General features: G+C 41.3%; 1 protein-coding gene across 2 annotated transcripts in view; it reads left to right on the forward strand.

Moving 5' to 3' along the window:
* The window catches only part of BNC2 (basonuclin zinc finger protein 2), a 440,736-nt gene that overhangs the window by 401,409 nt on the left and 12,220 nt on the right, over positions 1-27,107 (forward strand). The window contains exons 5-6 of one of the 2 annotated variants that reach the window (XM_080668979.1): positions 20,877-22,846; positions 23,267-23,332. In XM_080668979.1, the coding sequence (XP_080525105.1) occupies positions 20,877-22,846; positions 23,267-23,332 (2,036 nt within the window). The remainder of the gene's footprint in view (positions 1-20,876; positions 22,847-23,266; positions 23,333-27,107) is intronic. The other variant, XM_080668978.1, reaches the window with a different exon arrangement.

A 27,107-nucleotide genomic window follows, 5' to 3' on the forward strand; every position in this document is an offset into this window, starting at 1 on the left:
CATTTAGGAACACTTTATGAGTTAGCAAAAGGAAGTAAAAATTACCTTAGAGTTAATTTAGGGGGGTGTTATTACCTTTTTTATACCACTTATTGGATGTTTATGTAAGATACACCTTTTCTTACTATACCAACAGAGAATTGCCAGAGTATAGATAATAGCTCTCTTCCTGTGAAAGGACTCTGTACTTACGTCTTCCATGGGAAAATAAAAAGAAACAGAAGTTTTGCAAAGCAGTATTACCCTGGAGAGCATTGGGGGAGAAAGTACTAGACAGTAACTGGATTTGGTAGTTGCCACTACTGGTCATCATGATTCACCTGCGCTGTTGGCATGATAGTGCTCTCATCTGTCTGCAGGAGTTACCTATACTTTGCTTTTTGGGTCTGGTAGAATAGCCATCACGCGTTACTTCTGAGACAATTGAACATAGAGCAAATAGAGCATGTAAATTTATAGACATTGTTTATTTTAGACTTCATGGAAATACATATCCACAAAGAAGACAGGTGAGATGGAAAAAAATGTGCCACCTGCCTTGGTAGGTAATTCCACAAACATTAAAAAGTGTTATTCATATTCTTTGCATTAATGAAAATTTGATTTTTTAAAATTAAAATGACTTAATTCTTTGTTGGTTGCTTTAATACTATCTTTTCTTTCTCAAATAAATGTGATAAGTAAAGAAAAAAATCTTCTTGGTATTTTAGAAAATCAACCAATAGTTGATTTTCTTAAAAGGTGGCTAAAAAAGGTACGTGGTGGTTCACTAACTATAAAAGTTAGTACATTTCTAAGATAAGCAAGTCATTCATTTTATATTCTACTAGAGGCCCAGTGCACGAATTCGTGCACCATTGGGTCCCTCGGCCTGGCCTGCAGGATTGGGCCGAAACCGGCTCTTCAGCATCCCCCGAGGGGTCCTGGATTGCAAGAGGGTGCAGGCCAGGCTGAGGTACCCCACCAGTGCACAATCAGGGCCGGGAGGGACGCAGGAGGTTGGCCAGCCGGGGAGGGGCAGCAGAAGGGCTCCAGGGTGTGTCTAGTCCATCTAACTCAGTCCTGATCGGCCAGACCAGGGGTGGGCAAACTTTTTGACTCGAGGGCCACAATGGGTTCTTAAACTGGACCGGAGGGCCGGAACAAAAGCATGGATGGAGTGTTTGTGTGAACTAATATAAATTCAAAGTAAAGGAGCGGAGGGGAGAGCAAGAGAACCCTCCACTCTTTCGGCTCCGCGGGCCGGATAGAACAGCCAAACGGGCCGGATCCGGCCCGCGGGCCGTAGTTTGCCCACACCTGGGCCAGACCCCAGCAGCAAGCTAACCTACTGGTCGGAGCATCTGCCCCCTTGTTTTCATAGTGAGCGATTGAGCAGCCTTTGCATATCATTAGCATATTATGCTTTGATTGGTTGAATGGACAACTGGACACTTAGCGTATTAGGTTTTTATTATATATGATGGAACCATTACAGCCACTTTAGAAGTAACCTGATAATAGGTATGCAAAGTAAACTAAGTGAAAGCCTGTTATAGTTTATAGCTTAGATGACTGAAAGGCCATCTTTAATATTTCTTTTTCCATACATTTCATATTCATTTATCAGCATTTATTTTCTATGATTTTTTCTTCCCACCCTGTGTATTTTATTTTTGGTACACATCCTGAGCTCCTATTAAGAATTAAGTTGATATATTTAAAATGGACCACTCTGGTCTCATATACCTATGAGACTTTCATATACCTATGTATTCAGTTTCTCATTGCCATTTTAGTTTCATCAAATCTTCTATAAAAGAGATTTATTTACTACCCTGGCCATTTTTTATTGTTTCAATTAAATTATTTTAAATGTCCTAATATTTAATTTTAACACTGAGTAATTTATTGTTGGCCACAAGTGCAAATTATTTCTAGTCTGTTGAATTTTAAAGGTATATTTATATCCCACATTTGCAATTTTGTGATTCCTTTCTAATACTTAGTTCCTCATTCCTAAATTTAATTTTTCTCTTAGCTTGCTTTCCTGACAGCCACTTTTTCTCTTTTATCACTTATTTTGCATTTTAGAAAATCCAATTAGTTGCCCCTACACCTGTAAACAATCCTATACAGTAAAAGGCTAATATGAAAATTGTCCCCTCGACCAGGAGTTCAACTGGGAATTTGACGGGGGACAGGGCCGGCCAGCCAACCTCCCATGGCCCCTTCCCTGGCTGGCCCCACCCCTGATCACCCCCACAGCCATGCACGAATTTGTGCACCAGGCCTCTAGTTATGTAATAAAATGAACTTGGAAGCATAGGCCCAACCAAGGTTTTAAAATACTTTGAGAAAATATGAGTTTTTACTTGCATAAGAAAATATTTATATTTTTATTCCTTAAATACATAATATAAAACTTCTGGATATCTGCATTTGCAAATTTGACTGCCTAACCAGACATTGGACAACTTATGTTTTAGATTCACACTGGCTGCTTTTAGAAATCTAGTGAGCATTTGTTTGAAGAATCTAGTTGGGTTTACATATGACACGTGGTCAGAGTCAACAGAAATGAACTAGGTATAAAAACAGCATAATTGGTTAAAAATGTGTGTGAAGCACCATTTTAGTTGCTATGGGGGCATAAAGATAAGTGTCTGGGAGCCTCTAAACCAGGAGTGGGCAAACTTTTTGACTCGAGGGCCACAATGGGTTCTTAAACTGGACCGGAGGGCTGGAACAAAAGCATGGATGGAGTGTTTGTGTGAACTAATATAAATTCAAAGTAAAGGAGCAGAGGAGAGAGCAAGAGAACCCTCCGCTCTTTCGGCTCCGTGGGCCGGATAGAACATCCGAATGGGCCGGATCCGGCCCGCGGGCCGTAGTTTGCCCACGGCTGCTCTAAACTCAAGGGTCTGGTTATATTGTAAGGCGTTATCTCAGATTGCATGTGACCTAGATAGAGTGAAATATGTTTTTTAAAATCACACAAAAATAGATGGGCATTCTGAATAAATCACAGGATTTATGATCGAGGTCATATGTGAGACATGGGCCTTGGGCAATAGTAGGCCTCCAGAAAGTTCATGACGACATTCCAAGTGGAAGGGACAATGTAAGCAAAAATGTGGTGGTGAGAAAGCATAGTGTGTTCACTGAGTTGAGTTGTCTGGCTCAGGTACAATCTCAAAATGTGTATAAAAGTGATGAGACTTAAAAGCAAGACTGGGGCAGTGCTTAAATGCCAACATGAAGAATTTGTGCTTAAACCATTTAGCAAAGGGGAAAGATTAAAGTTCAGTGTGGAGGGAGGGGTTGTGATCAGAGGTGTACTTCAGGAAGAGCAACTTGGCTTCAGAATGTAGTGAAGATATGAGTGGGTGCAAGTGTAAATGGGAAAAATGAGGAATGATTGAAACAACCCAGTTAGGAATGTGGGTCATCACTAAGCTTGTGAGAACAGGTGTAAGGAGACAGGTATGAGACTGGACAAGTGAGTGAACCAAGGGATAGGTCAAACAAAACATCTTTCAGGCCTGAATTTCAACAAGAATAGTGGGAAAAGAGAAGGCAGGAGAGGACATTGACAGAGGCTGGAGTTGGGGTGGGCAGGTAGGAATGCCTTCTGTGTAAGGCATCCTATCTAATAAAAGAGAAACATGCAAATTGACTGTACCTCCACTACACCCACAAGCCACGCCCACAAGCCAATAGGAGCGAGTATGCAAATTAACCCAACAAATATGGCGGCAGCCACAGAGCTGGAGAGAGCAGGAGGCTTGGGTTGCCCCCGGCAATGGAGGAAGCCAAGCTTTCTGCCTGCCTGGCCTGCCCTGGCCTCCGCTCAAGGCTACAAAGTTTCAATAATAGAAGATAAATAAATCCCAACAAAAATGGTGGCAGCCACGGAGCTGGAGCCAGCTGAAGGATTGGGTTGCCTCTGGCGATGGAGGAAGCCAAGCTTTCCGCCTGCCCTGGCCTGTGCTCAAGGCTACAAAGTTTCAATTATAGAAGATAAATAAATTCCAGATACCAGGGCCTCCTCTTGGGTCACCAGGGGGCATGGCTGGCCTGCAAACCACCACAGGCTCCTCGCCCAGGCCACCCCATGCTCCAAGGGAACCCCCACCGTGATCTGGGACACTTTTCAGGGCAAACCAGCTGGCCCCACCCATGCACCAGGCCTCTATCCTATCTAATAAAAGAGTAATATGCAAATCACTCCAACACACAAGATGGCTGCTCCCATGTGGACACAAGATGGCCGCCACAAGATAGCCAGCAGGGGAGGGCAGTTGGGAGGGACCAGGCGTGCAAGGGAGGGCAGTTGTGGGCGATCAGGCCAGGAGGGGAGAGCAGTTGGGGGGGACCAGGCCTGTAAGGGAGGGAAGTTGGAGGCGATCAAGCCTGCAGGGGAGGGCAGTTAGGGGTGACCATGCCTGCAGGGGAGGGAAGTTGGGGGCGACCGGGCCTGCAGGGAAGGGCAGTTGGGGGGGACCCAGGCCTGCAGGGGAGAGCAGTTGGAGAGGACCAGACCTGCAGGGGAGAGCAGTTGGAGAGGACCAGACCTGCAGGGGAGGGCAGTTGGGGGGGGACCAGGCCTGCAGGGGAGGGCAGTTAGGGGTGACCATGCCTGCAGGGGAGAGCGGTTAGGGGTGACCAGGCCTTCAGGGGAGGGCAGTTAGGGGCAATCAGGCTGGCAGGGGAGCAGTTAGGCATCATTCAGGCTGGCAGTGGAATGGTTAGGGGTGATCAGGCTGGCAGGCAGAAGCGGTTAGGTACAATCAGGAAGGTAGGCTGGCGAGCAGTTGGGAGCCAGCAGTCCTGGATTGTGAAAGGGATGTTCGACTGCCCGTTTAGGCCCGATCAAATGGGCAGTCAGACATCCCTCGAGGGATACTAGATTTGAGAGGGTGCAGGCTGGGCTGAGGGACACACACCCCCCACAGTGCATGAATTTCCTGCACCGGGCCTCTAGTTTCAATATAATTTTAGACTCACACTGCTGGTGTGAATAGTCCTGGCTTCAAAAATTACTAGCTTTATGACCTTAGGCAAGTTACTCAAAGTTGATGCACCTCAATTTCCTCACCTGTAAAGTGAGTTTGATAGTAGTAGTGCCTCAAAACTGATTTGAGTGTAGATGAATGAAATATATGTCCTAGAGACCTTCTTGGCTCCTGGTAAAGGGCTCAGTGAAGTGTAAGCATTATTATTTTTCTTTAATCCTCAGAGCTCTGGCATGTAGCTATTTTTATCCCATTTTATATATGAGAGAACCAAGGCAGAGAAACTATATTTTTTAAAGCAGTCCTTTAGCCTGAAAATAGCATTACAATAAAAATTAGGCCTCCATGCCTTTGTGTGTTTCAGGTTTTGTTTCATTTTTTTGTTTTGTTTTGTTTTGTTTTCAGAATTCAGATAACAGTTCTTTTTTGAGCAACTAGTTAGTTATTTGGTTGACAGGCAGAATCCCTAAAGAACCCGTGAATTGAAGTTTTCCTCATAAACGAGATGGAGTATATGCAAACAGAAATGAGAAATAGTGGGATTGTGGGAAGAGCAGATGAGGATTCAGGAATTGATAAATATAAAGTTATTTGCAGAAGATAAAATGAAGGAAGAAAGTATGCATACAAACATATTTGTAATTGTAGTGATTTATTATTTCTGTGTCTAATATTAAACAGGCTAATTTACTTATTCACTCATAGGTATATGGTATATACAGAACTCCAGCCATGTGAGAGAGACTGTTGCATTTTGCTTTCTAGTTCTTTGTATACTAGGATTTAACTTTGATCCAGAGAATTTTCAAATAAATGTACCGTCATTGCCAAAAGCATTTTCCAAAAACAATAGATAATTTTCTGGTATTTCGGGGGGGGGGGGGGCAAGAACAGTGAGGACTAAATTTATTTATATATATATATATATATATATATATATATGTGTGTGTGTGTGTGTGTGTGTGTGTGTGTGTGTGTGTGTGTGTATTTTTTTTTCCCCTCAAACTGTGGTTCTCAACTTTTTCTCACCCCCAGCATACTAGTAATGAGTGAGTGGTCTTTGGGAATGACCTCACATTTCTGTTGGGCACCTTCTTTATGTTCAGGAGGGCAGTTCAGTTTAGGGAAGATGCCTCTGGTAAGATTAGTGTGGGGTTGAAGAGAGTCCCTGTTGGTTGTAATCTTCTCAAATCCAGGGGTAGCAGTGTTATGTAGTGCATGTTCTCCTTCCTGAATTCGTGTTCATTATGCCAGGAGGGAAGGATGGCATTGTGGGAAAAGCACTCGACTGTGTCAGGGGAGCTAGATGGCTTCTTCCAAGTCAGCCGCACACATTAGCTTCCTGATCTTGGGCAAGATACTTATTTGTTAATTTTCTCATCTGTAAAATAAAAAGGTGGCAGTAGATGGCCTGTAAATTGCCTCCCAGTTCCTAAATTCATCATATTAATGAATTCATTCAGTATTGGTTCATCTTGGCAGTGGGGATATAAAGTACAATAATCCTGAAATAAGGAGACATACATGACGGAAGTATAAGCAAGTGGCTGAACGGGCGGGTCATTGCTGCTGGGAGTGGGGACAAGGAAGGAAATTGGTAGGAGAAGGGACCCTTTCACAGAGAGGTTCATTTAAGTTGGGCCCCAAGGATGAGAGTGATTGTGTCAGAAAGGCAAGGGGGTGTTCAGAAGCAGGTAAGAGCTTGCTGTACTCGGAATCTTTTATGGCAAGTAGCCTTTGTAGCTAGAGCTTTGGGTGTGAGATGATGTTGGAAAGGTAGTTTGGGCTTATATTGAGGGGACTTCAAATGCCAGGTAAGGGACTTTACCATTTACTAGAGGCCCAGTGCATGGATTCATGCACCAGTCCCACAGCCTGGCCTGAGGGGATCAGGCCAAAACCAGCTCTCCGACATCCCCTGAGGGGTCCCAGATTGGAAGAGGGTGCAGGCCAGGCCAAGGGACCCCACCGGTGCACGATTGGGGCCCAGGAGGGACCACGCACGGGAGGGCTCCAGGGCATGTCTGGCCTGTCTCGCTCAGTCCCGATTGGCCGGACCCCAGCAGCAAGCTAACCTACCAGTTGAAGAGTCTGCCTCCTGGTGGTCAGTGCACATCAGAGTAACTGGTCAAACGGCCAAATGAAAGGTCAGACACTTAGCATATTAGGCTTTTATTATATAGGATTCTGTGCACACTAGGGAGCCACTGAAGGTTTGTTAGGGGTGGGGGTGGGGGATATACCCAGTCTTGGTGTTTGGAAATTTGATGAAAGTGTATAAAGAGTGTGAATAGGGAGATCCTGATGTTTGTTTTACTGGCCATCTTCATCTGTTAACTGATACCCCGGGTACCATCTGGCATTTATAGTGGTACTTCCAGGACTGTCATTCTTTCTGTAACCAGCACTGACTTCACAAACTCAAGAAAATATTGTTTATACTCATTGTTTTGAGGTGACACCAAAAATTTATCTTCCCTAAATGCTCATTGTGTTCCCCACTCTCAACCTAGCGGAGTGGCTATCCCATTAGCAGGGTTACTTAAGGAAAAAGGCAATGGAGTCCAATGTTAAAAGAAAAAGAAAGTTAATGATTTATAAATTCACTGTCCTTGGTTCTGTGTCCATAGATAGCCTCAATAGCTTTAGCCTCAATAGCTTTTTTAAAAGTCAGGGAAGACTTATTGTAATAGTTCAAAATAAAGATAAATTAAAAAAATAATGATAATGGAAAGGTCAGGAAATATTTTAACCCCTTAGTGGTTGTCACAGTGATGTCAGTCTTAACTAGTCTTAACTGTGGCCCAACACACAGAAGAGAGCATTGTCTGGGGCTTTCATTTTTGCCTGCAGCCCCTGCCGGGCTGAAGCTGCACTGGCTGAGTGCAGGGCAGGTACTAAAATCACTACAGGCTTTGGGGAGGGAGCCCTAGGGGTTGTGCGGAGCATCCACGAGCCCCCGGGGTAGGCCTGTCAACTCCGGCTTTCATGTTTTCCTTTCTCTTCACTGCAGCTTTTTCTTCCAGCCTGTTCGGCGAGTGCATCAAGAGGTACTGTATGTGGGTGCATGCATGCTTCCGCCAAACAGCTTTATCATCCGTGCTCTCAGCCCTCCCTTACAAACTCGTGGCTGTCGTAAAGCGGTTTGATGTACGCTTTCTACATGTCCGACTAATGGAGAGTTGAAAGCCATCCTTCAGCCTGGTGTGGCCCCTTTACTTACGCTTGCCAGTTATTAGCCACCTCAGTGTCATATAAATGGAGGCATTTTGAATGTTTCACATTTCAAAATGTTTTTTTAAGATACTGGCTCAATGGCAGTCATCTTAGGAAGCCAGGTGTTTCTGCCTGTTCTCATGGAAACATTTATTTACCTGGTAATCTGCAGAATCATAAATTTCTGGTTAAAGACAAATTCTTTCAGATTATTTGCAGTTGACCGAATCTGTCATTTTATTTTTATTTTAAGATACTCATATTGTCCTATTTTTCTTATAAATTGTATCAGAGCAGATGTAGTCACCCCGATGTTGCAATGAACTAAACAAATTTCATTGATATAAACATTGTTAAACAACTTCAAATGCAATTTTGGAAAAACAGTGTTTCTGAACCTGTTTAATAATGTTTAAAAATGCATCAATGAAATTGGCTTAAACTGTGGCCTTTATTACATTATCTGTTCTCAATTACATAGATTCTGCGTTTTATGTCTAGACTGGTTATAAGTAACAAACACACAAAAAAAGACCACAGCTGAAGAGTGTGGCATATGCCTAATCCATTGCATTTGATTTAGACTTGATAAATCTTGGAAAAGATGCCGTATCAGCTATTAAAATAATAGGAAATGCATTCAGGAGGTTGAGCTGGCATTACTAGTTCAGTTTTCAGCCTTTTTACCTTTTACCTCCATTGCTCTTCACCTTCCACTCTCCCTCCCCCACTACCCAGTGCCATTGTTGTGACTCCAAATTCTAAGCTATCAGCCTTGAAATGGAACATAAACCTTAAATATGTTTTTATTCATTGTGATCTGCTAAAATCACAAGTCAAGCTCTGTGTCGAGGCATTTTTAAAATTTCTGGAGCAGAATTTAAGTGATGACATGCTTTAATTTGTTCATTCTGCTGTCAGCGTAATTTACAAGGCAATGGCAGATAAACATAGCAACACAAGATTCATTCAGGGTGACACAATGGCAGATACAGAGAGCAGAGCCCTGCCTCTGAGATAAAGTGGACTGAGTGACTTACGCAGTAATTAGGGGATAATTGTCATTAACCTCACAAACAGTAGTTTACCCATATTGTTTAAAAGGCTCCAGGATGCATAATGACAAGGTAATCTGTCAAAGCGCTAGGGGGAAATATTAATAAGATTTGTGCAGGCCTGGATAGAAAATATGCAGAAAGCGGCCACATTAAGCTAATTGGTGGATGAATATACACTTGTAAAAGTGCTTCTAATGGCACGTTTGCTGCTCTCCAAATGATTCCCGTTAATGTGGAGAAGTGGGCTGCTTAGAAAGTCAGGACTGCTGGGACAAGAGGGTATTAGGCATATAGACACGGTTATTACCTTGTGCTCTGTAATGCATGCTTCCCCCTCCTACCCTCCTTTATGTTGAATTTCTGAGTTTTTTTGTTATAGTCACATATATCGATTGTCTACTTTGATTAGTCTGTGTTTATATTTGCCCAGTCAGCCACCAACCCTACATCATCTCTACTTTGTGGACAAATACAATGTATAATATCCACATTGATAGCTGCGTACAAATACTATACAGAAATACAAACTATTAATGCACACATGGATTAATGTGTGTGTGTGTGTGTGTGTGTGTGTGTGTGTGTGTGTGTGTGTGTGCAGGCGCCTTTGCTAGGAACACATTTAATCTGAGCAATCAAAGGAAAGTATATCCATCAACAGCCTTGTGTATGTGTTACAAGTAATAATGTGTTGTTCCCTAATGAATGCTAAAGCAGGAAATTAATCTTTGTGTGGTACGGCCGTTCTTATACCCGGAGAAGAACAAAGTTAAATTTCCCAATACATCTTTCTGTTCAATCACATACTCAGTCCTCAGTGTGTTTTATGAAATACCCAATCGTTGCTGTTTTATGGGATACTGCTTAGTGGGTGTTCAGTCCCTTCCTACCCCTGCTCCCTCATATCCTAATGAATATGTTCAAGTTCCTTAGGGTTGTTCAATCAGCTTCAGTTGTGAAGTAATTGGCGGTTTAATATGTGAAGCAGAATCTTCCATTCAAACTTTGGAAGCTCTGGTAACATGCCAGAATGGAGAATCTTGGCTGCACAGATAAAAACTTCCAACAGTTGGAAGTTGTGGCCCTGAATTTGTTCCACGGTTTCAGCCCTTACTTGATGTGTAAAATCACTTCCATTAGGAGAAAAAAATTGCACTCATTTTTGCTGTTTATCATACTTTATAGAGGGTCTCTGGCATTTATGTTTAGAAATGTAAAGCTTCAGCAGAGACCCCCAGATATACACAGGCTATCTTCAAACTCGGCAGCAGAACTTTGGTTATGGACAGAGAGGTAAACTAGAAAATGTAGACCTCAAAGCAAACATGTCAGAAAGGGCTCTGGTGAGCTCTGTGTTTATTGCAAAGCAAGCAGATTTATAAGTGTCCTAGGACTCGGGCTTATCTTTATGTCTGAGGGTAGAAGGAAACAAGACCACTTGCAGGGACCATCCTTCTCTCTCCTCCTGTTTCTGGTGTTTTCTCTGAGGATTTCAAACTGTTCCTTTGCTGTCCTGAGCCATAAAATGATTTACCCTCTGACATCTCGGCTGTGATAATCTCCAAGTGAATAACTGGTGTCTGTTTAAAGGGTTTAATTGGGAAGAATGTCTTATATACAAATACTGCTATTTGGGGGGGAACTGCTGGAGCATTACAGACATTTATTTATATAGCTAGTTTATGGAGGTAGAACATTTATTTTGGAACAGTTGAGCCTCAAGTTGCAGAATATTCACACACTCTACTGGTGTGACTCCAGGGGGTTCCAAGGCCTCTTGGGGACTTTCTTAAGCACTTTCCCTAGTTTGCAAACAACAGTATTTACTGAGCTTATTGCTGAATTGGCCAGGAGTAAAAATTAATCCAGAAGAATTAGGACATCTAATCCTGTCACTGATAAGCAGCCCCAGACAGACATGTCAAGGGAAGCATCCAGAATATACTATAATACAGCAACTCCCCAATAAAGGCCTAATTTCTGTCATAGATACATATATTCTGAAGAAAGTTGGTTATACAAGATGGCTAAAAGGAAAAATATTAGTCTAGGGTTTAAAAAATCTTTTAATTGAAATTATTTGTGCATCCAGATTCTAGGCTTGGATAGTCGAACAATGGGATTTTAGTCAGCTTAATGGAATTTTGGCTTAGTGAGGCTTAGAAAGTTTAGCAAGGCTCTTTTCTTCACCCATGAGAAAGCCAAAGCTGATATCGGTGTCTCGGCGGTCACACAGATGATGGTTAGTTAACAAAACCAGGACTAGAAATATGGTGTCACTCACTCATATTCTTTATTTTCCCTTAAGGGGAATATGTGCAAGTTATATTAAGCATAATCAAAATTTGGAACTTTAATATGCAAATTCTATGTTAGCCTATAGGTACCGAGTTATACATTTTTTGCTTAAGTTAAGGACTACAGGTAATTTTATATTAAAGGTTAGTATGCTAGGAATATCCACTGGATTTAAGATTTTCTATTTGGAAAGTTAAATGATTCCTAAGGTACTGTCATTAAATATTAAAATGTATCAGACCTTTAAAACTTTCTCAGGTTTGATTTAGGATAGAGCTAGGTAATTTGAAAAATACATTTGAATCTTTGAAGTGAAATTCTAGACATTGAAGAAAATAATTTACTCCTCAGAAATTCCTTTTTATGTGGCAAAGTAAGGCACCTGCTTTATTTATTTGCAAACAAATGCCCACAGAGGAAATGTGTATGGCTGGTTTTAAGCTAGACAAGCTAAAATTCCTAGGCACAGAGAAGAAATCCTGACAGGCCTTTAATAGAGCTTAGCTGGAGCTTCTGTGATTAAATATGCTGTAACCCCAGAGTGATATATCACAATCACAGTTTTTAAAGTAAAAACACTGTACACACAGTTACTGAGGAAAAAAGGGATAGTCCCCCGAATTATGTATTCTTATCTGGTTCGTAACCAAGAACATTGTATAACAAAGTGAATTTTTTATCAAAAGTCAAACAATATGTTTTTTAAGAATCACAAGAACCATTTAAAACCTGTGCCTTGGCATTTTGATTAGACAGGTGATCATGTTGGGAGGGTATATTGTTCACTTTATCAGTTTCTTTAAAAAAGACATCTTTTGCACTGTGAACATATTCTCAAATATTGATTAGAAAAAGCAATGGTAGAAATTTATATATTAAAAAATAAATCAAAGCAGGTGCCTAAAAGTCACATAGAATTATCCTGTTGCTTTTTTCTACTGCTATCTATTTTAGTCAGGTGCCACAGTCCTCAGACTTACAGTTTCATCCAAAGAGAGGCATTCTTTAACTTTGTTTTGTTTGTTTTTTACAAGTAATTTTATATGCCTTACCTCATTATACCACCATTCTCCAAGGTTGAACATTCTGAATGTTATAATGAGACAGGTTTAAAATGAGGTTCATGTACAGCAGGAATAAATGAAGAATGTAGTCTGTGTACATGTGCATATTTGTGTACATGCACATATATTACTAGAGGCCCAGTGCATGAAATTCGTGCACTTGGAGGGGGGGCCTCAGCCTGGTCTGCGCCCTCTCACAATCTGGGAGCCCTCAGGGGATGTCCGACTGCCAGCTCACTCCTAAGCCAGTAGTCAGACATTCTTAGCGCTGCAGCAGAGGCAGGAGAGGCTCCCGCCACTGCCACTGTGCTTGCCAGCTGTGAGCCAGGCTCAGGGCTTCTGGCTGAGCAGCGCTCCTCCTGTGGGAGCGCATTGACCACCAGGGGGTAGCTCCTGCGTTGAGCGTCTGCCCCTGGTGGTCAGTGCACATCATAGCGACCTGTTGTTCCACTGTTCGGTCAGTTTGCATATTAGCCTTTTATTATATAGGATGATAAGTAACTCTTTTAAAGTCAGTCTTCATGTGCAAACAATATTTATAGAGGGAAGACTTCTCTATTAGCATGTCAGCTAACAAGAATTAATAAGGTTTTCACTGTGACAAAATTCTTTCATGCAAAGTTTTCTATGAGTTTTCACATTGTGACCAATGGTGACTATTCCTGTAGCTTCATTTCTCCTTGTGGGGAAAAAGGAGGAACTGGAAAGATAATTCAAATACAGTTCTTTATAATTTGGACATTTTGAGTTTGGCATCAGCTCCTGTAATCACAGCACACCAATTTACACTCATAGCCCTGATGTCCGAATGCTGATTGCATGATGCCAGTCTTGGGTTGACAAGGAAAGCATGTTTGTTCTCCAAAGGGCTGTTCACATGGATAAATGTTACCAAATAAAGTCCAGTCTTGGTTTTTATGGGGAAGGTGTGGTTTTTTTTCCTGTCTGTGCCACACCCTGGCAATTCTTTCTCATGAGACAGACACCTCTGTCCTAGAATGGGGAGGAAGAAGCAAAGATATGAGTGGTTGAAGGTAAAGGGATGCTCTTGAGAAATTCTGCAAAATACTAATTTCCAAATCATGGAAATTGAGTAGGGTACTCCTTACAAAAAGGAAACGTTTATTTTTTTTTAATCAAGTCTAATTTGAACCATTTGGTGCACTCGTGATATAAATGAGTATATTTCATTCTGCCTCCAGATATTGCAGCTCTTTCAGCTGGCCGCCTAGAAACATTAGCTGGAAACACTGGCAGAGCACACTTACAGAGCTCTGTCTGTGTGAATAGAGAATGGAATAACTTTGTTTACTTATACAACCAAACTGCTGTGATGTGCATTGTATATGCTAGTGGTACATCTTTCTAGTTCAGGGCCCTGTAAGAAATATGTGTTTAAATGTAAATTTGCTAAAACAAGTAAGCGTGCCAAGCTTTTTCCCCACATAATTTCAAGTGTTTCTCAGAAATTATCACAACATTGCTTTAAAAATTTCCCTAAATACTTCCCAGAATTTATTATTTTCCATAAGAACTTTTTTTTGTTTTACCATTTTTATTCATCTCCCTTTTTTGCCTGCTTACACACACACACACACACAAACTTTGATCCAGGCACACTTAAGATTGCCAAGTCATATGAATTTGAGATAAACATAATCTAACAAAAAAGCAAAAAAATAAATGGCCTGATGTAAGTGGAGAGCACCCACACCCGTTAAAATTGTTGGCTAAGGGAAGAGTTTCAAGACTTGACTTTAGAAAAACACTTTAAAGCTGAAGTATCTGCTTGTTATATATAGGCCCATCTGAGTTTTAAACTAGGTGGCTATTGGGAGAGTGGGATAGGAGACGACTGAAAGTTTTATGGCTTCTATAAGTTTCTTCCTTAAAACTGTGTGTAGTGTTCAAAGGCTTTTCTCCCACCGTGTATTTCCCTCAAACCCCTGCTACTTTCAGCTCTCAGAGCCAAGTCTCACTCGTGAGCACTCCACTTGCCAGCCCCCTCTGCTAAGTTGATGGAATGCCCTCATTCATATCATCTGAGATAATGGTCTGAGCCTATCACTTGCTCCTCAGGTGACCCAACAGTTAGATGATATATTTCCTACTTTCTAGGTCATATCCTGGCACATGTCCACCTAACAAAGAGGCCAAAACAAATGCAGGTGGAGGCAAGTTAGGTGAATTAACTGAGTGCTCCACATCAGCTTCTTCCAAAGTGTTGGGAAAAGTGTATGTGTATAGTATGTGCCTGCTAAATATCAGTATTAGGTCTGTAGAGAAGCAATGCCCCAATTTTTTTATTACACATCCCTTTAGTAAAAATATATGAGCTTGAGCCCCGGTAAATGTAAAACTGATTCTAAATTAGGAATAGATTACTGTAAGTACAGATATATAAAGTATTAGCCAAGGTTTATGTTTCTAGATAATAGAAGATAGAAATTATCATGTTTACTCCCCATGTCACAATGGATTGTTGTGCACACTACTGATAGAAGAGGATGGGGGACGTGTGTGTGTGTGTTATTCTGGTCACAATAGAATGTGGGAAGTGAGAGGTGAGATGGCCTATAAATAGGGAAACTTGTGGATGTTGAGTTATGAGTGTGATATTTCATGCAGTTTGCATGATTTAGTGTTTTGAGTCATCTTCATTGAAGAATACTTTACACACAATAAGATCTACCAATTTTAAGTGCACAGCACATATATGAAAAACATCAACACAGTCATGATACAGAACATTTCCATCGCCCCCAAAAGTTCCCTGCTGTTCTTTTGCAGTCACTTCCTTTCCCTTACCCTCTGCCCCTAGCAACCACTGGTCTCCTTTCAGTTAACTTCTCCAGGATTTTATGTGATTGGGATGATAGAATCTTTTGGGGTCTGTCTTCTTTCATCATTAGCATAATTCTTTTGAGAGTCATCCATGCTGTACTGGTTACCAATAGTCTAGTGCCTTATATTGCCCAGTAGTATTCCATTCTGTAGGTCTCAAAACTATTTGTTTAACCTTAAGACTTAAACATATTAAAAACTTGACATTCAAGGTCTTGCCTAGCATTATTTCATCAATTTTCAATTCGGCAATCACTGTTAAATTTTACCTGATAGCATGCCAAGTTTGAAACTTTGTAATTTCTATACCTCCCACTGAACCCCATTCCTCTTGCCTTGATATTTGAATTAATCCTGAAGGAGAAAGAGTAGAAAATTCCAACAGGAAACTGGTAATGAACATAAGTTGCCAATTTAAGGTTATGATGGAATAATTTCTGAAGATAGCACACTGTACAAAGCCATGAAATAAAATGGATGTCTCATAAACCTCTGCTTTTGTTCTAAGTGGTTAGCAATCCCTATAGCTCAATGTCATTTAATTAAAAGATTTAAAATTATATCAAAGGGAAAATACTAGTACATATATATTTTTTTGTTTCGGCTAATCATTTTAGGATTTTCCTTTAAATTATGCCTTAAATTTGACTGACAAGAAGTTCATGTACTAGAACAGAAAATTAAGTTATTCTGCATCTGTCTTTTAGAATCAAATTATCTGCTTAATAATTTGAATACTGCTAGGGAAAATAGGCCCTAGATCTCTGCTGTGTTCAGTGCTCCTCCCTCATTTCCATGCATGGGCAGAAAGAAAGGTATTGTTTTTCCTCCACGCTGTGACATGGTAGCAGCCTGCCATCAACACAGATGGAATCCTTCTTGGACTGAGGAGTCTCTGGGCTTGAGGTCTCCTAATAGTCTAGTTATCCCAAAACTTATCTGGTCTTTCTTCCATGTCTTTGCATCTTTTCCTTCCCTATCCCTCTCTCCCAAATAAAAATCAGCCTTACTTTACTTTGATTTTAAAACTACAAGTCATGTAAGATGCTTTGATGTGAAGAAAGGGCTCAAATAAAACCATGCAAACCATGGCAGTTGATCCTACTCCAAAAAAAGACTTTTAAAAATCACTCTGCAGAGCCATAGAGAACTGGCTGCCAGGTTTGCACCGAACGATAATCACTAGTTCTGATGAAATACAAAAAAGGGAAGTCTTTTCATGTAAAATGCTTAGATGTAAATATTTTAAGTGTTTTATACTTTTTCTGAACCCAGTAAGACTGGCTTATAAGTCTGGATTATTTGGTGTTACTCCTCTTTTAATTAGTAGTATACCCAGTTATTTTAGCAGGAAATCAATATTTATAATAATACCTTCCATTTCACTTAACAGGGTAAATCTTATTATCCTCATTTTGTAAATAACAATTCCCCATGTAAAGGGTTAAAGGTCACTCAACTCTGTTTACAAATGGGAAAGCCCAAAGGCATTGACTCACCAACTGCAAAATCTAATGAGAAAGACAAGTGTCCAGTTGTACACGTATGTAATTTATTATTCATGCCCAAGACCAGTGTCCCAGAATGGGTTGGTCAGCAGTCAGGATATTTAGACTGGCTTACCAGACTGAATTTTTGTTTTATTGACATTTATTCGGTGATAATACCTAATTCTTTGTATAGCCCTTATTTACTCTGGTAGAGTTTGACATGGCAAGGGGGCCTCGGTTTTACATCTGTACTTCTCAAACTATCTGTGAGGAAGGATCAGTTTCCCCCTAATCAGTCTTGAGTTAAATAAAATAGAAATAAGTTACTAAAAAAATCATAGCTTTAGATGTTGTAGCAGCATCAGATTGTCCTAAAGGATTCCAAATGGTTAATCTCAATGATTTGCAGGCTGGTTTACAAAAGGGGGCGCAGGGGGGATGCAGACGGGCACTGGTCCTTTCTGAATAGCATATGACCACGCATGGAAATTCTGGCCTTACCTGAGAAGTCGTAAGCCACTGTTGGAGCACCATTGCACCAGACCATGCTTATTTCTGTCACAAACAGAAAAAGAACCAGGGCTTCCCTCTTTTCCCTTTGATGATTTCTAGCTCCCTTCAACCAGGTTATCCAAGGATAGCGCTAAAACTGGTAGCCACTCCTAGCATAGCTCTTGCAGACCCATTATGCTGCTAAGAAACTCAGCTTTGCTTCTTGCCGCAGTTTCATCTCTTAGGAACATGATAGCATTAGATCATCTTGGTCAACTATGAACGATAGCTTCTTTGGAAAGAACTTCAGCGGCATGTCATCCAGCCTGCGTTCAGGCAGTGCCCTCTCAGGGGGACTCCCGTTTGAGTGTCTAATGTAGATATTTGTCCTGTTCCCACACATTTGTTTACAATGATGTTGTGTGGGCCTTTGTGTCAGTATAAATTGCTTGCTTCTCTTACCTCTGTAAATGAAGCGTCTCTTTTATCACTCAGGCTACCAACAAAGTTCTGCGTCTTGCTTACCTGGACCTCTGCCACCTAAGTAGTTTAGCAGAGACAGCTACTCTGGACTAGAAGAGACACTGAAAGGCAGCAGTTTGAGCAATAGCAGCAGGCATCCTGGCAGGCCAGGAGAACAGAGAGACCATATGGGACTGCTGTTCATGCTGGGTGAGGGGAGACAGGAGGGGGACAGACAGGAGATGCCTCAGGTGAGTTTGATCAGTTGCTACGGTTTCTAAGGCCAGTGTTAATACCAGCGGCTGGCAGCTGTATCAGTACATTATCAACATGCAGATTTGGGTGCAGGCTTCCTGGGAAGAACCTGAGGAAGAAATGACTGTACGCTGCTCAGGGTTGGTTTCAGCCTGAGAAACAATCCATCGTGAAAGGCTCCGATAAAAGAACAATCAAGAGAGTGGATTTGATGGGAAAGGAAAAATGGTGTAGAAGAGGGCATTACTGTGCTCTGGAGACCAGGGCTGTTCAGGAGAAGCTCTCTACCTTCTCATCACAAACTCAGTGTGCTCCCCTGGGAAGTGGCGTCACAGAGCAACAGTCACTGTGCTCAGGGAACTGGGAGTCAGAATTTCTGGGTGCAAGTCCTGGACCCCAAGTTAGCATCTCTGGCAACTTTAACAAGCCATCTCACCTTTCTTCACCTCTGGTTTCTCATCCGTTAAACATTCACTGAGCTCTAGAAGCTGTTACGAGGTTCAAATGAGATAATCTATACAAAAATCACAATTTAAAATTTCTACAACACCAACCCTCTCCCTTCCTTACCGTTTTCCCCTGCCCCCAAGAAGACCAGTGTAAGGTAGACTAATTGCTACGAATGACACTTTTTTAAAAAATGTCTAATTCAGGACTTCCCGATCATCCAGATCTCCATGTACCCACATTATTATATTGACTATTCTGAGTATATAGCTGCATGAAAACATTTGATCTGAAGGCTGATTTTATCTACAGGATGACAGAGGGACATCTGTGTTTGAAAATTCATAAGAATGGACACCCAGGGGCACATACCTACACATACACTTTATGTAAAATAATAGAATGCTAGGAGTCAGCCTTATAAGGAATAGCCTATAATTATCAGAGCTTCTTTTTTTAAGTAACTTAAGTAAATGACAAATTTCTCCTTATAATCAAACTGGTTATCATGGTTCAGACCATATGATTGTGGTCCAGAGAGAATTTTATATCGCAAGGCTGAGGAGAACTGCCTATGAAAGAAAATTTCCTATTATAAAAGTAGTACAATTCCCTTTATCCTGCTTCCCCTAATCTAATATCTAACATAAGCATAGTAAAATTGTTGAAACCAAGTACTTAAGATTGATACCATGCTATTAACTAATCTAGAGACCCTATTCAAATTTTCTAGTTTTCCCACTAATGTCCTTTTTCTGGTCTCGGATTTCACATTGTATTTCTTTCTTTGTCTTAAAAAAAAGTCTTTCCTAACTTTACACTTGGAAGAGTACTACCCACTGTTGCGTAGAGTGCTCTTTAATTTTGGTTTATCTGGTGTTTTCTCATGATTCAATTGAGGTTATAAATTTTTGACAAGAAAACCACAAAAGTAATGATGTGTCCTTCTCAGTGAATAGAGCGGAAGGTACATGGTGACATGCATCACTGGTAATGTTAGCTTTGATCACTTAGTTAAGGTAGTGTCTGTTAGGTTTCTCCATTATAAACTTGGGATTTTTCTCTTTGCAATTAATAAGTATTTTTGTTGTTGTTGCTTTCTTAATTGATGGTTAAGGTTGGAGCAAGTGTCATTCAGAAAAGGTTGCAAAGCGTCCCGTCCTGGTGGAAAGAAGCTGTGCCCTAGAAAACGATGGAGTCATTATTTAAGTGTTTGAATAGATTTCTCTCAATCCATGCTGAAACGGATTGCCTGACATTACATTGCAGGATTTTTAAGTCCTACCTCCAGGCAAATCTCATAGTTACTAGCAAAAATGAAAGTGTGAAATGCTTTTTAATGTATATTTAACAACACATAGTCTGGTGATTACTGATGTGTATTCTCCGTGGACTCCCTTTGCTATCAGAGGAGGATGTTAAGAGACAACATTTTTACACATTTATTCTATCTAAATCCATCACAGGTTTACTTTCTAAATATCTGTAACTGTCATTTATAACAAGAGCATAAAAATCAAATACTTTAATTCTAACTCAAACTTTGAATCATAGGATTGCAATCAATTTTCTGAACAAGTACAGTTACTATTTTTTTCTCACTCTACCTTATAAAATTGCCCACTATTAAATGGCACTAGAATGCAGCCATTAAAAAAAGAAAAATAGATATGGCTTAGTAATGGGGGTGTAGGAGGTAATGTCACTTTATTCATCTTTTTTATTTAGAAATTCACATAATAGCTCCTATTTAAAGGAATTTTCATCGTTGAATCTAGTGTCATGTCTGCGTGTGTTGAGGAAATAAAATTCACAAAATGTATTTAATTTCTTCCTACAGTGTCATTATTTAATAAGGATTAAGGTACCATATTTTTTGCTTTTTTACTGGGTTGCACAGCAAGAGTTCACGTCTTGTACTAATGTGTGCTAAATATTTGCATAGTATAGAGACCATTATTGTTAAAATAGCAGTAGTGAAGGCGTTTAGATCACAGAGCCCCAGTGGCCTACATTTTGTTTGTTTTGACATTGTTAAACTCAGTCTGTTTCTCTAACTGTGACTCTAATGACTACATTTGCATGGCAAAAAAGTTTGCTTGGTGGGTCGACTTTTATTAACAGTGTCTGCATGTTGTTTTCTGCTCTCGGTGTTCCATGAGCAGACAGAGCACCTTCAGTTCCATTGAATAGTTATACACAATCAATAAGTTTCTGTGTTTGTCTTTGTTGTTTCTTTGATGTGGCCTCTAGGATGCTGCCGGCAAGGTGCTGGACCGCTGGGCCATCATGTCTCGAGAAGAGGAAATCATCACCCTTCAGCAGTTTCTGCGGTTTGGAGAAACCAAATCCATTGTAGAGCTGATGGCAATTCAGGAGAAAGAAGGGCAGGCCGTGGCCGTACCGTCTTCAAAGACAGACTCGGACATTAGGACTTTCATTGAGAGCAATAATCGCACCAGGAGTCCCAGCCTCCTTGCTCATCTAGAGAACAGCAACCCTTCCAGCATTCATCACTTCGAAAACATCCCCAACAGCCTTGCATTTCTGCTTCCATTCCAGTACATAAACCCAGTCTCGGCCCCACTGCTAGGATTGCCTCCAAACGGGCTCCTGTTAGAGCAACCAGGACTGAGGCTGCGGGAACCCAGCCTTTCAACCCAGAATGAGTATAATGAGAGCAGCGAGTCTGAAGTATCTCCTACACCTTATAAGAACGATCAGACTCCCAATAGAAATGCCCTGACCAGCATTACTAATGTGGAGCCCAAAACCGAGCCAGCCTGTGTGTCCCCCATTCAGAATTCTGCCCCGGTCAGTGATCTGACCAAAACAGAACACCCAAAAAGCTCATTCCGGATCCACCGGATGAGAAGGATGGGGTCAGCCTCTAGGAAAGGAAGAGTGTTCTGTAACGCATGTGGGAAGACATTCTATGATAAAGGTACTCTCAAAATTCATTACAATGCTGTTCACCTGAAGATCAAACATCGATGCACCATTGAAGGTTGCAACATGGTCTTTAGCTCCCTCCGAAGCCGCAATCGTCACAGTGCAAACCCTAACCCTCGCCTCCACATGCCTATGCTAAGGAATAACCGAGACAAAGATTTAATCCGGGCCACATCAGGAGCTGCCACCCCCGTCATAGCAAGTACAAAATCAAATCTCACACTCACCAGCCCCGGCCGGCCCCCGATGGGTTTTACCACTCCCCCACTAGACCCCGTCTTACAGAACCCTCTCCCCAGCCAGCTGGTATTTTCCGGGCTAAAGACTGTGCAACCAGTTCCTCCATTTTATAGAAGTTTACTCACTCCAGGAGAAATGGTGAGTCCTCCCACCTCCCTCCCGACCAGTCCCCTCATTCCAACCAGTGGTGCCATAGAGCAGCACCCCGTGCCACCCTCTGAGCCAGCAGCGCCAGTAGTGATGATGGCCACTCATGAGCCCAGTGCCGACCTGGCCCCCAAGAAGAAGCCCAGGAAGTCCAGCATGCCTGTGAAGATCGAGAAGGAAATCATCGATACCGCCGATGAGTTTGACGATGAAGATGATGACCCCAATGACCCTGGAGCTGTGGTCAATGACGTGAGCCATGACAATCATTGCCACTCCCAAGAGGAGATGAGTCCAGGCATGTCTGTGCAGGACTTTTCTAAGCACAGCAGGTCCCGGTGCATTTCAAGAACTGAAATAAGAAGGGCTGACAGCATGACTTCTGAGGATCAAGAACCTGAGCGGGACTATGAGAACGAGTCCGAGTCTTCAGAGCCCAAACTAGGTGAGGAATCCATGGAAGGGGATGAGCACATGCACAGCGAAGTGAGCGAAAAGGTCCTGATGAGCAGTGAGAGGCCCGACGAGAACCACAGTGAGCCCTCTCACCAGGACATCATCAAGGTGAAGGAAGAATTTGCAGATCCCACTTATGACATGTTTTACATGAGCCAGTACGGACTATACAATGGTGGGGGAGCCAGCATGGCGGCCCTGCACGAAAGTTTTGCCTCCTCTCTGAATTACGGCAGCCCTCAGAAGTTCTCCCCAGAAGGTGACCTGTGTTCCAGCCCAGACCCCAAAATCTGTTATGTGTGCAAGAAGAGTTTCAAAAGCTCCTACAGCGTGAAGCTTCACTACAGGAATGTTCACTTAAAAGAGATGCATGTCTGCACGGTGGCTGGCTGCAATGCTGCCTTCCCCTCTCGCCGGAGCAGAGACAGGTCAGTAAATCTCCATTGGCTGCTCCTGCTGGGGGGAGGGGGCCTGTCATTAAAAAATCCAACTTAGATGTTTTGATGCACTATAGAGATTGTCCAATGTGACCACACAATAACCAAGCTGCCATGCTCATGAAGGATTGTTGCAGTTGGTGCTTGTTATGATTAAGCATGCAGAATCATATGCCATCTTACCCAGTAATGCACGCCATTTTTCTCTGTGCTCTGTGTATGTGTGTGTGTGTATGTTTTTCCATGCATCTAGGTGTGTGAATCAGTTAACTGTGTACACAGTTCCCTGCTTCCCCATGAACCTTCACTTAGAAGCCTCAGCTTCTGTTATAAATATTTCTGCTTTGCCTTGTGGCTTTTTTTAATTAAATCAATATATTATCTTCATACACACATATTTATCCAATATAGAAACAGAAATTTACGGATGGAAAGAACCATAGGTCCAGGACATCGAGACAGCCTGCATCTCCGTAGGTATAACCAGAAATGTTATCATTCTTACATGAGTATTTAGTGTGTCCTTGAATTCTTTGAGTCACAAAAATATCAGAAGAAAATGGGACCAAAGTAATTGTTCATATGGGGAAATGGTGTGGTGATATGGGTTTCTTTATGTTAGCTTCACAATGTCTTTGAGCACATCTCTAAAACACGGTCTATCATGGGAATTATGCACACAGAAGGGGAGGCATGTATATACTTTTAGGAGCAGTTAGAATATATTATGTCCAGCCTTCAGATGACATCACACCTTAGCTATGTAGCTGCAGCTCTGAAACAGTTGGGCTTAAACAGAAGCAGCTGGTCCTAAACCTACAATATTCTTTTTCAGCCCTAAAGAAAATGTAATATAAATGGAATGTGTCAAGGTGGTCAGTGGTGGAGAACCGCAGTTACCCTGCCCTGGGGGAGATAAGCTTGTGAGCAGATCATTTACATAACACACCAGCCCAACCAGAGACACACCAGTTAATTCTTCCTATTATATTGGATGTGGTTTTTTGGTTTTACATTGTCTTTTAAAAATATTTTTAGAGAAAATTTTATTGCATGCTAAAAGTCAATAGTTGTAGAAGAAACAAAATTAACTAGGAAGTTTGCAAGTAGCCACCACCCAAATTCTAGTGCTTATCAATTAGGTAGAATTCTTTGACAATGTAACATATAATGGAAGTACCACTGAAAAGTAGTGACCTGCTTCTGGAATACTCTGTTTTGTCTTCATATTTTAAAGATTAATCTTTTTAAAAATAAAAGTTAAAAAAGTTTTATTGTACTGAAGTACAGCTCAAGGGTTCCAATTCATGAAAAGCAAAATTTCTGAGAAAATGTGGCTTACTTTCTACAACTCAAAACATGCTTTGAAGAGAAATCTATCTTCTTACAGCTTTCCCCTCCCTAGTCCCCTAGCCTCCACTCCTTTTTACCTTGTTCTGTAAAAAATGGTTTATGATCACAAAGTTCTTTTCAGTTCCAGGGTATCGTAGACAGTCCCAGAATATGGTAGATAAGATAGCTATAGTACTTTAAATAATAAAATATAATACTGTACCCAACCTCTTCCTCCCCAAGTTTGTAAGTAATGTTCATTCTTTTGAATTTGAAATAGTGCACTAGTGATAATGAGGTTAATGCATTGGATTCTTTTTTTTTTTTTTAACAAAAAATAAAAGACTCATGAAAACCTGCATAAAATATTTATGGAAATGGAGTGTTTGAAGACAAGCCAAAATTTAAGCCTATTTGCATGAATTCCTATCACTGTTTCAGTTGGCTTGCTGAAAATATTGCAAGTCATAACACTGGAATAAAATGACTCTGGGTCCAAAAGGCTACACACTCAAAACTTGGTGCTTTCCTTTATGTCACTGTTTTTTATGTCCTAATGTATAAGGAGGTACTGTTGAAAAGGTGGATTGTCTGAGGAAAAAGCATTTATTGATAGGGGAATGTGTCAATCTCCATTTTTATTCTAAGGATTGGGAGCTTGCCAAGTGACCAGCCTTATGGAAACACTAGAGGCCCAGTGCATGAAATTCTTGCAGTCAGGGGGGAGGAGAGGGGGGGTCCCTCAGCCTGGCCTGCACCCTCTCGTAGTCTGTGAGCCCTCAGGGGATGTCCGACTGCTGGCTTAGGCCTGCTCCCCAGGGAGCGGGCCTAAACCAGCAGTCGGACATCTTTAGCACTGCCACGGAGGTGGGAGAGGCTCCCGCCACTGCCACTGTGCTCACCAGCCATGAGCCCGGCTCCTGTGGGAGTGCACTGACCACCAGGGGGCAGCTCCTGCATTGAGCGCCTGCCCACTGGTGGTCAATGCGTGTCATAGCGACCTTTCATTCTGCCATTTGGTCGATTTGCATATTAGCCTTTTATGATATAGGATAGGCCAGTGTCTAGGATAACTAGTATATTCTAGGTGGGAAAACAGTACTGATATTCTCCCAGGTGTGTTTAGTCATACAGGATATGGCAAGCCTTACAAGACAGGGATACATTTCATTTGGCTGAAATACCCCATCACACCTAATCTTTTAAATTCTGGATATTGATCTGTGAAAAAAATTGAAAAAAATACTGTACAAAGAAAATAGTTTGATTCTCACTTGAAATTTTGCTTTTCAAGAATACTCAAATATTGTAATCCCTCATTTAAAGCTTAAAAAATTGTAATACTTTAATTTTGACTTTTTTTTTTTTTTTGCTAAGAAGAAATGTGTTCATCCCTGTTGAGTCTATGACTTGAAATAATATACAATGCAAATATATTTACTACCAAATATCCACAAACAGTGACGCCTTTTGGATACCAGCCTCCTGCATCTCAGCAGATTGGACTCAAACATAATTGTATCCCTGTTTCATTCAGCCTTTTATCACCATTTTGTCAGCTAATATTGACCTGTAATTTAATCTTATTCACAAATCCTCTTGAATCACATCTTTGATCTACCTTCCCCTTCTCTTCACTTTTCCTGTGTTAGTCACGAGAACCCCAGGAATTTTGTGTCCCTGCTTTTTCCTCTGCAATAAAGCCAAGACAAGTTTTCTTTTCTTTTCTTTGAGCCAAGACCTTCCCAAACAGAAACCATCCTTTGCCTTTAATCCTGCTGTCCTCGGGCCCATTTCTTCCCTCTCCCCAGAGTCTCGATTCATCCACCCTTGACTGCACAATGTCTTCCTTGCGCAAATAAAGCATTAGAGGGGATTTGGATGGGGGCTGAAGTACGCAAGGCTACAGGGTTTCTAGGATGCCTGTGGTAAAACTAACAGAATAACCCCTTCCCTTCTGTTCATGAAAGCAGCCTTCGTGTCTTTGGGCTTAGAACACCTTATAGGAGCAGCATACACGCCTTCTTGGGCTTCTTCCAAGAACGTTATACACGAGGGAGGTGTATTTTTGTCTCTAGATAGGCATGTTAGCAAGATGAAAGTAAAAAGATGTTAAATACTGTGTTTTAGATTTGGCAGCTAGTTAGGCAGAGATTTCCAGATCTTTGCTTATGGTCTTTCTAGATTTTATAAGATCAAATTGAAGGCTTTTTGATAAACAAGAATGTTCTTTGTCTAAAGTCAGCAAAAAGGGAGAAGAAGAGTGGTTCACACACAAGGTTAGCGATGGCTGAGGATTCTAAGCCTCCTTCTTGACACTGTTGTGAATGAGTGTGAGTTTGCAAAACTCAAAAGCAGAGAGGACCACCATTCCACACTAATGACAAAGAGCAAGCTAGTAAACACAAGAGCCAATTCATTCTGTCCGTAAGTGGCTATTAGAATAATGTAAATTATTTTCTCTCTAAAGAACTATGATACCATAAGATGACAATATTATGTAGTGTTAGTCCTGAAAGTCTCTAAACTCCCTTCTTTCCTTCTTGTTTATCCCATGATTTTTCTGCTACTCAGATGCTGTTCTGTCAGGGAATAGGAGGTTGGCCCTCAGTTTGGAAGAACACACATGAAATACTCCCTGAGAAGAAGTAATGATAACTAACTGGCCTAGAACCTACAGTCCCCATAAGAGAAATTTTCTAGAAAACATTGTCATAGAATTAGCTGGGCCTGGTTTGCCTTTGGTCGCATTCTCATCCTGTCTTGAATTTTGATCCCTGGGAGGGCTGAGTGGCCATGGATCACCCATATTTAAGAGAAGCCCATTTACAAATGCCAGTTGATTTTTATTCAGAAAATACATAAATACCCTCTGTCCACTTCTTCCCTAAAATTCCTTATCATTTGCTAATATGTTAAA

The sequence above is a fragment of the Plecotus auritus genome, assembly GCF_963455305.1.
Source record: "Plecotus auritus genome assembly, chromosome: 5".
NCBI lineage: Eukaryota > Metazoa > Chordata > Mammalia > Chiroptera > Vespertilionidae > Plecotus > Plecotus auritus.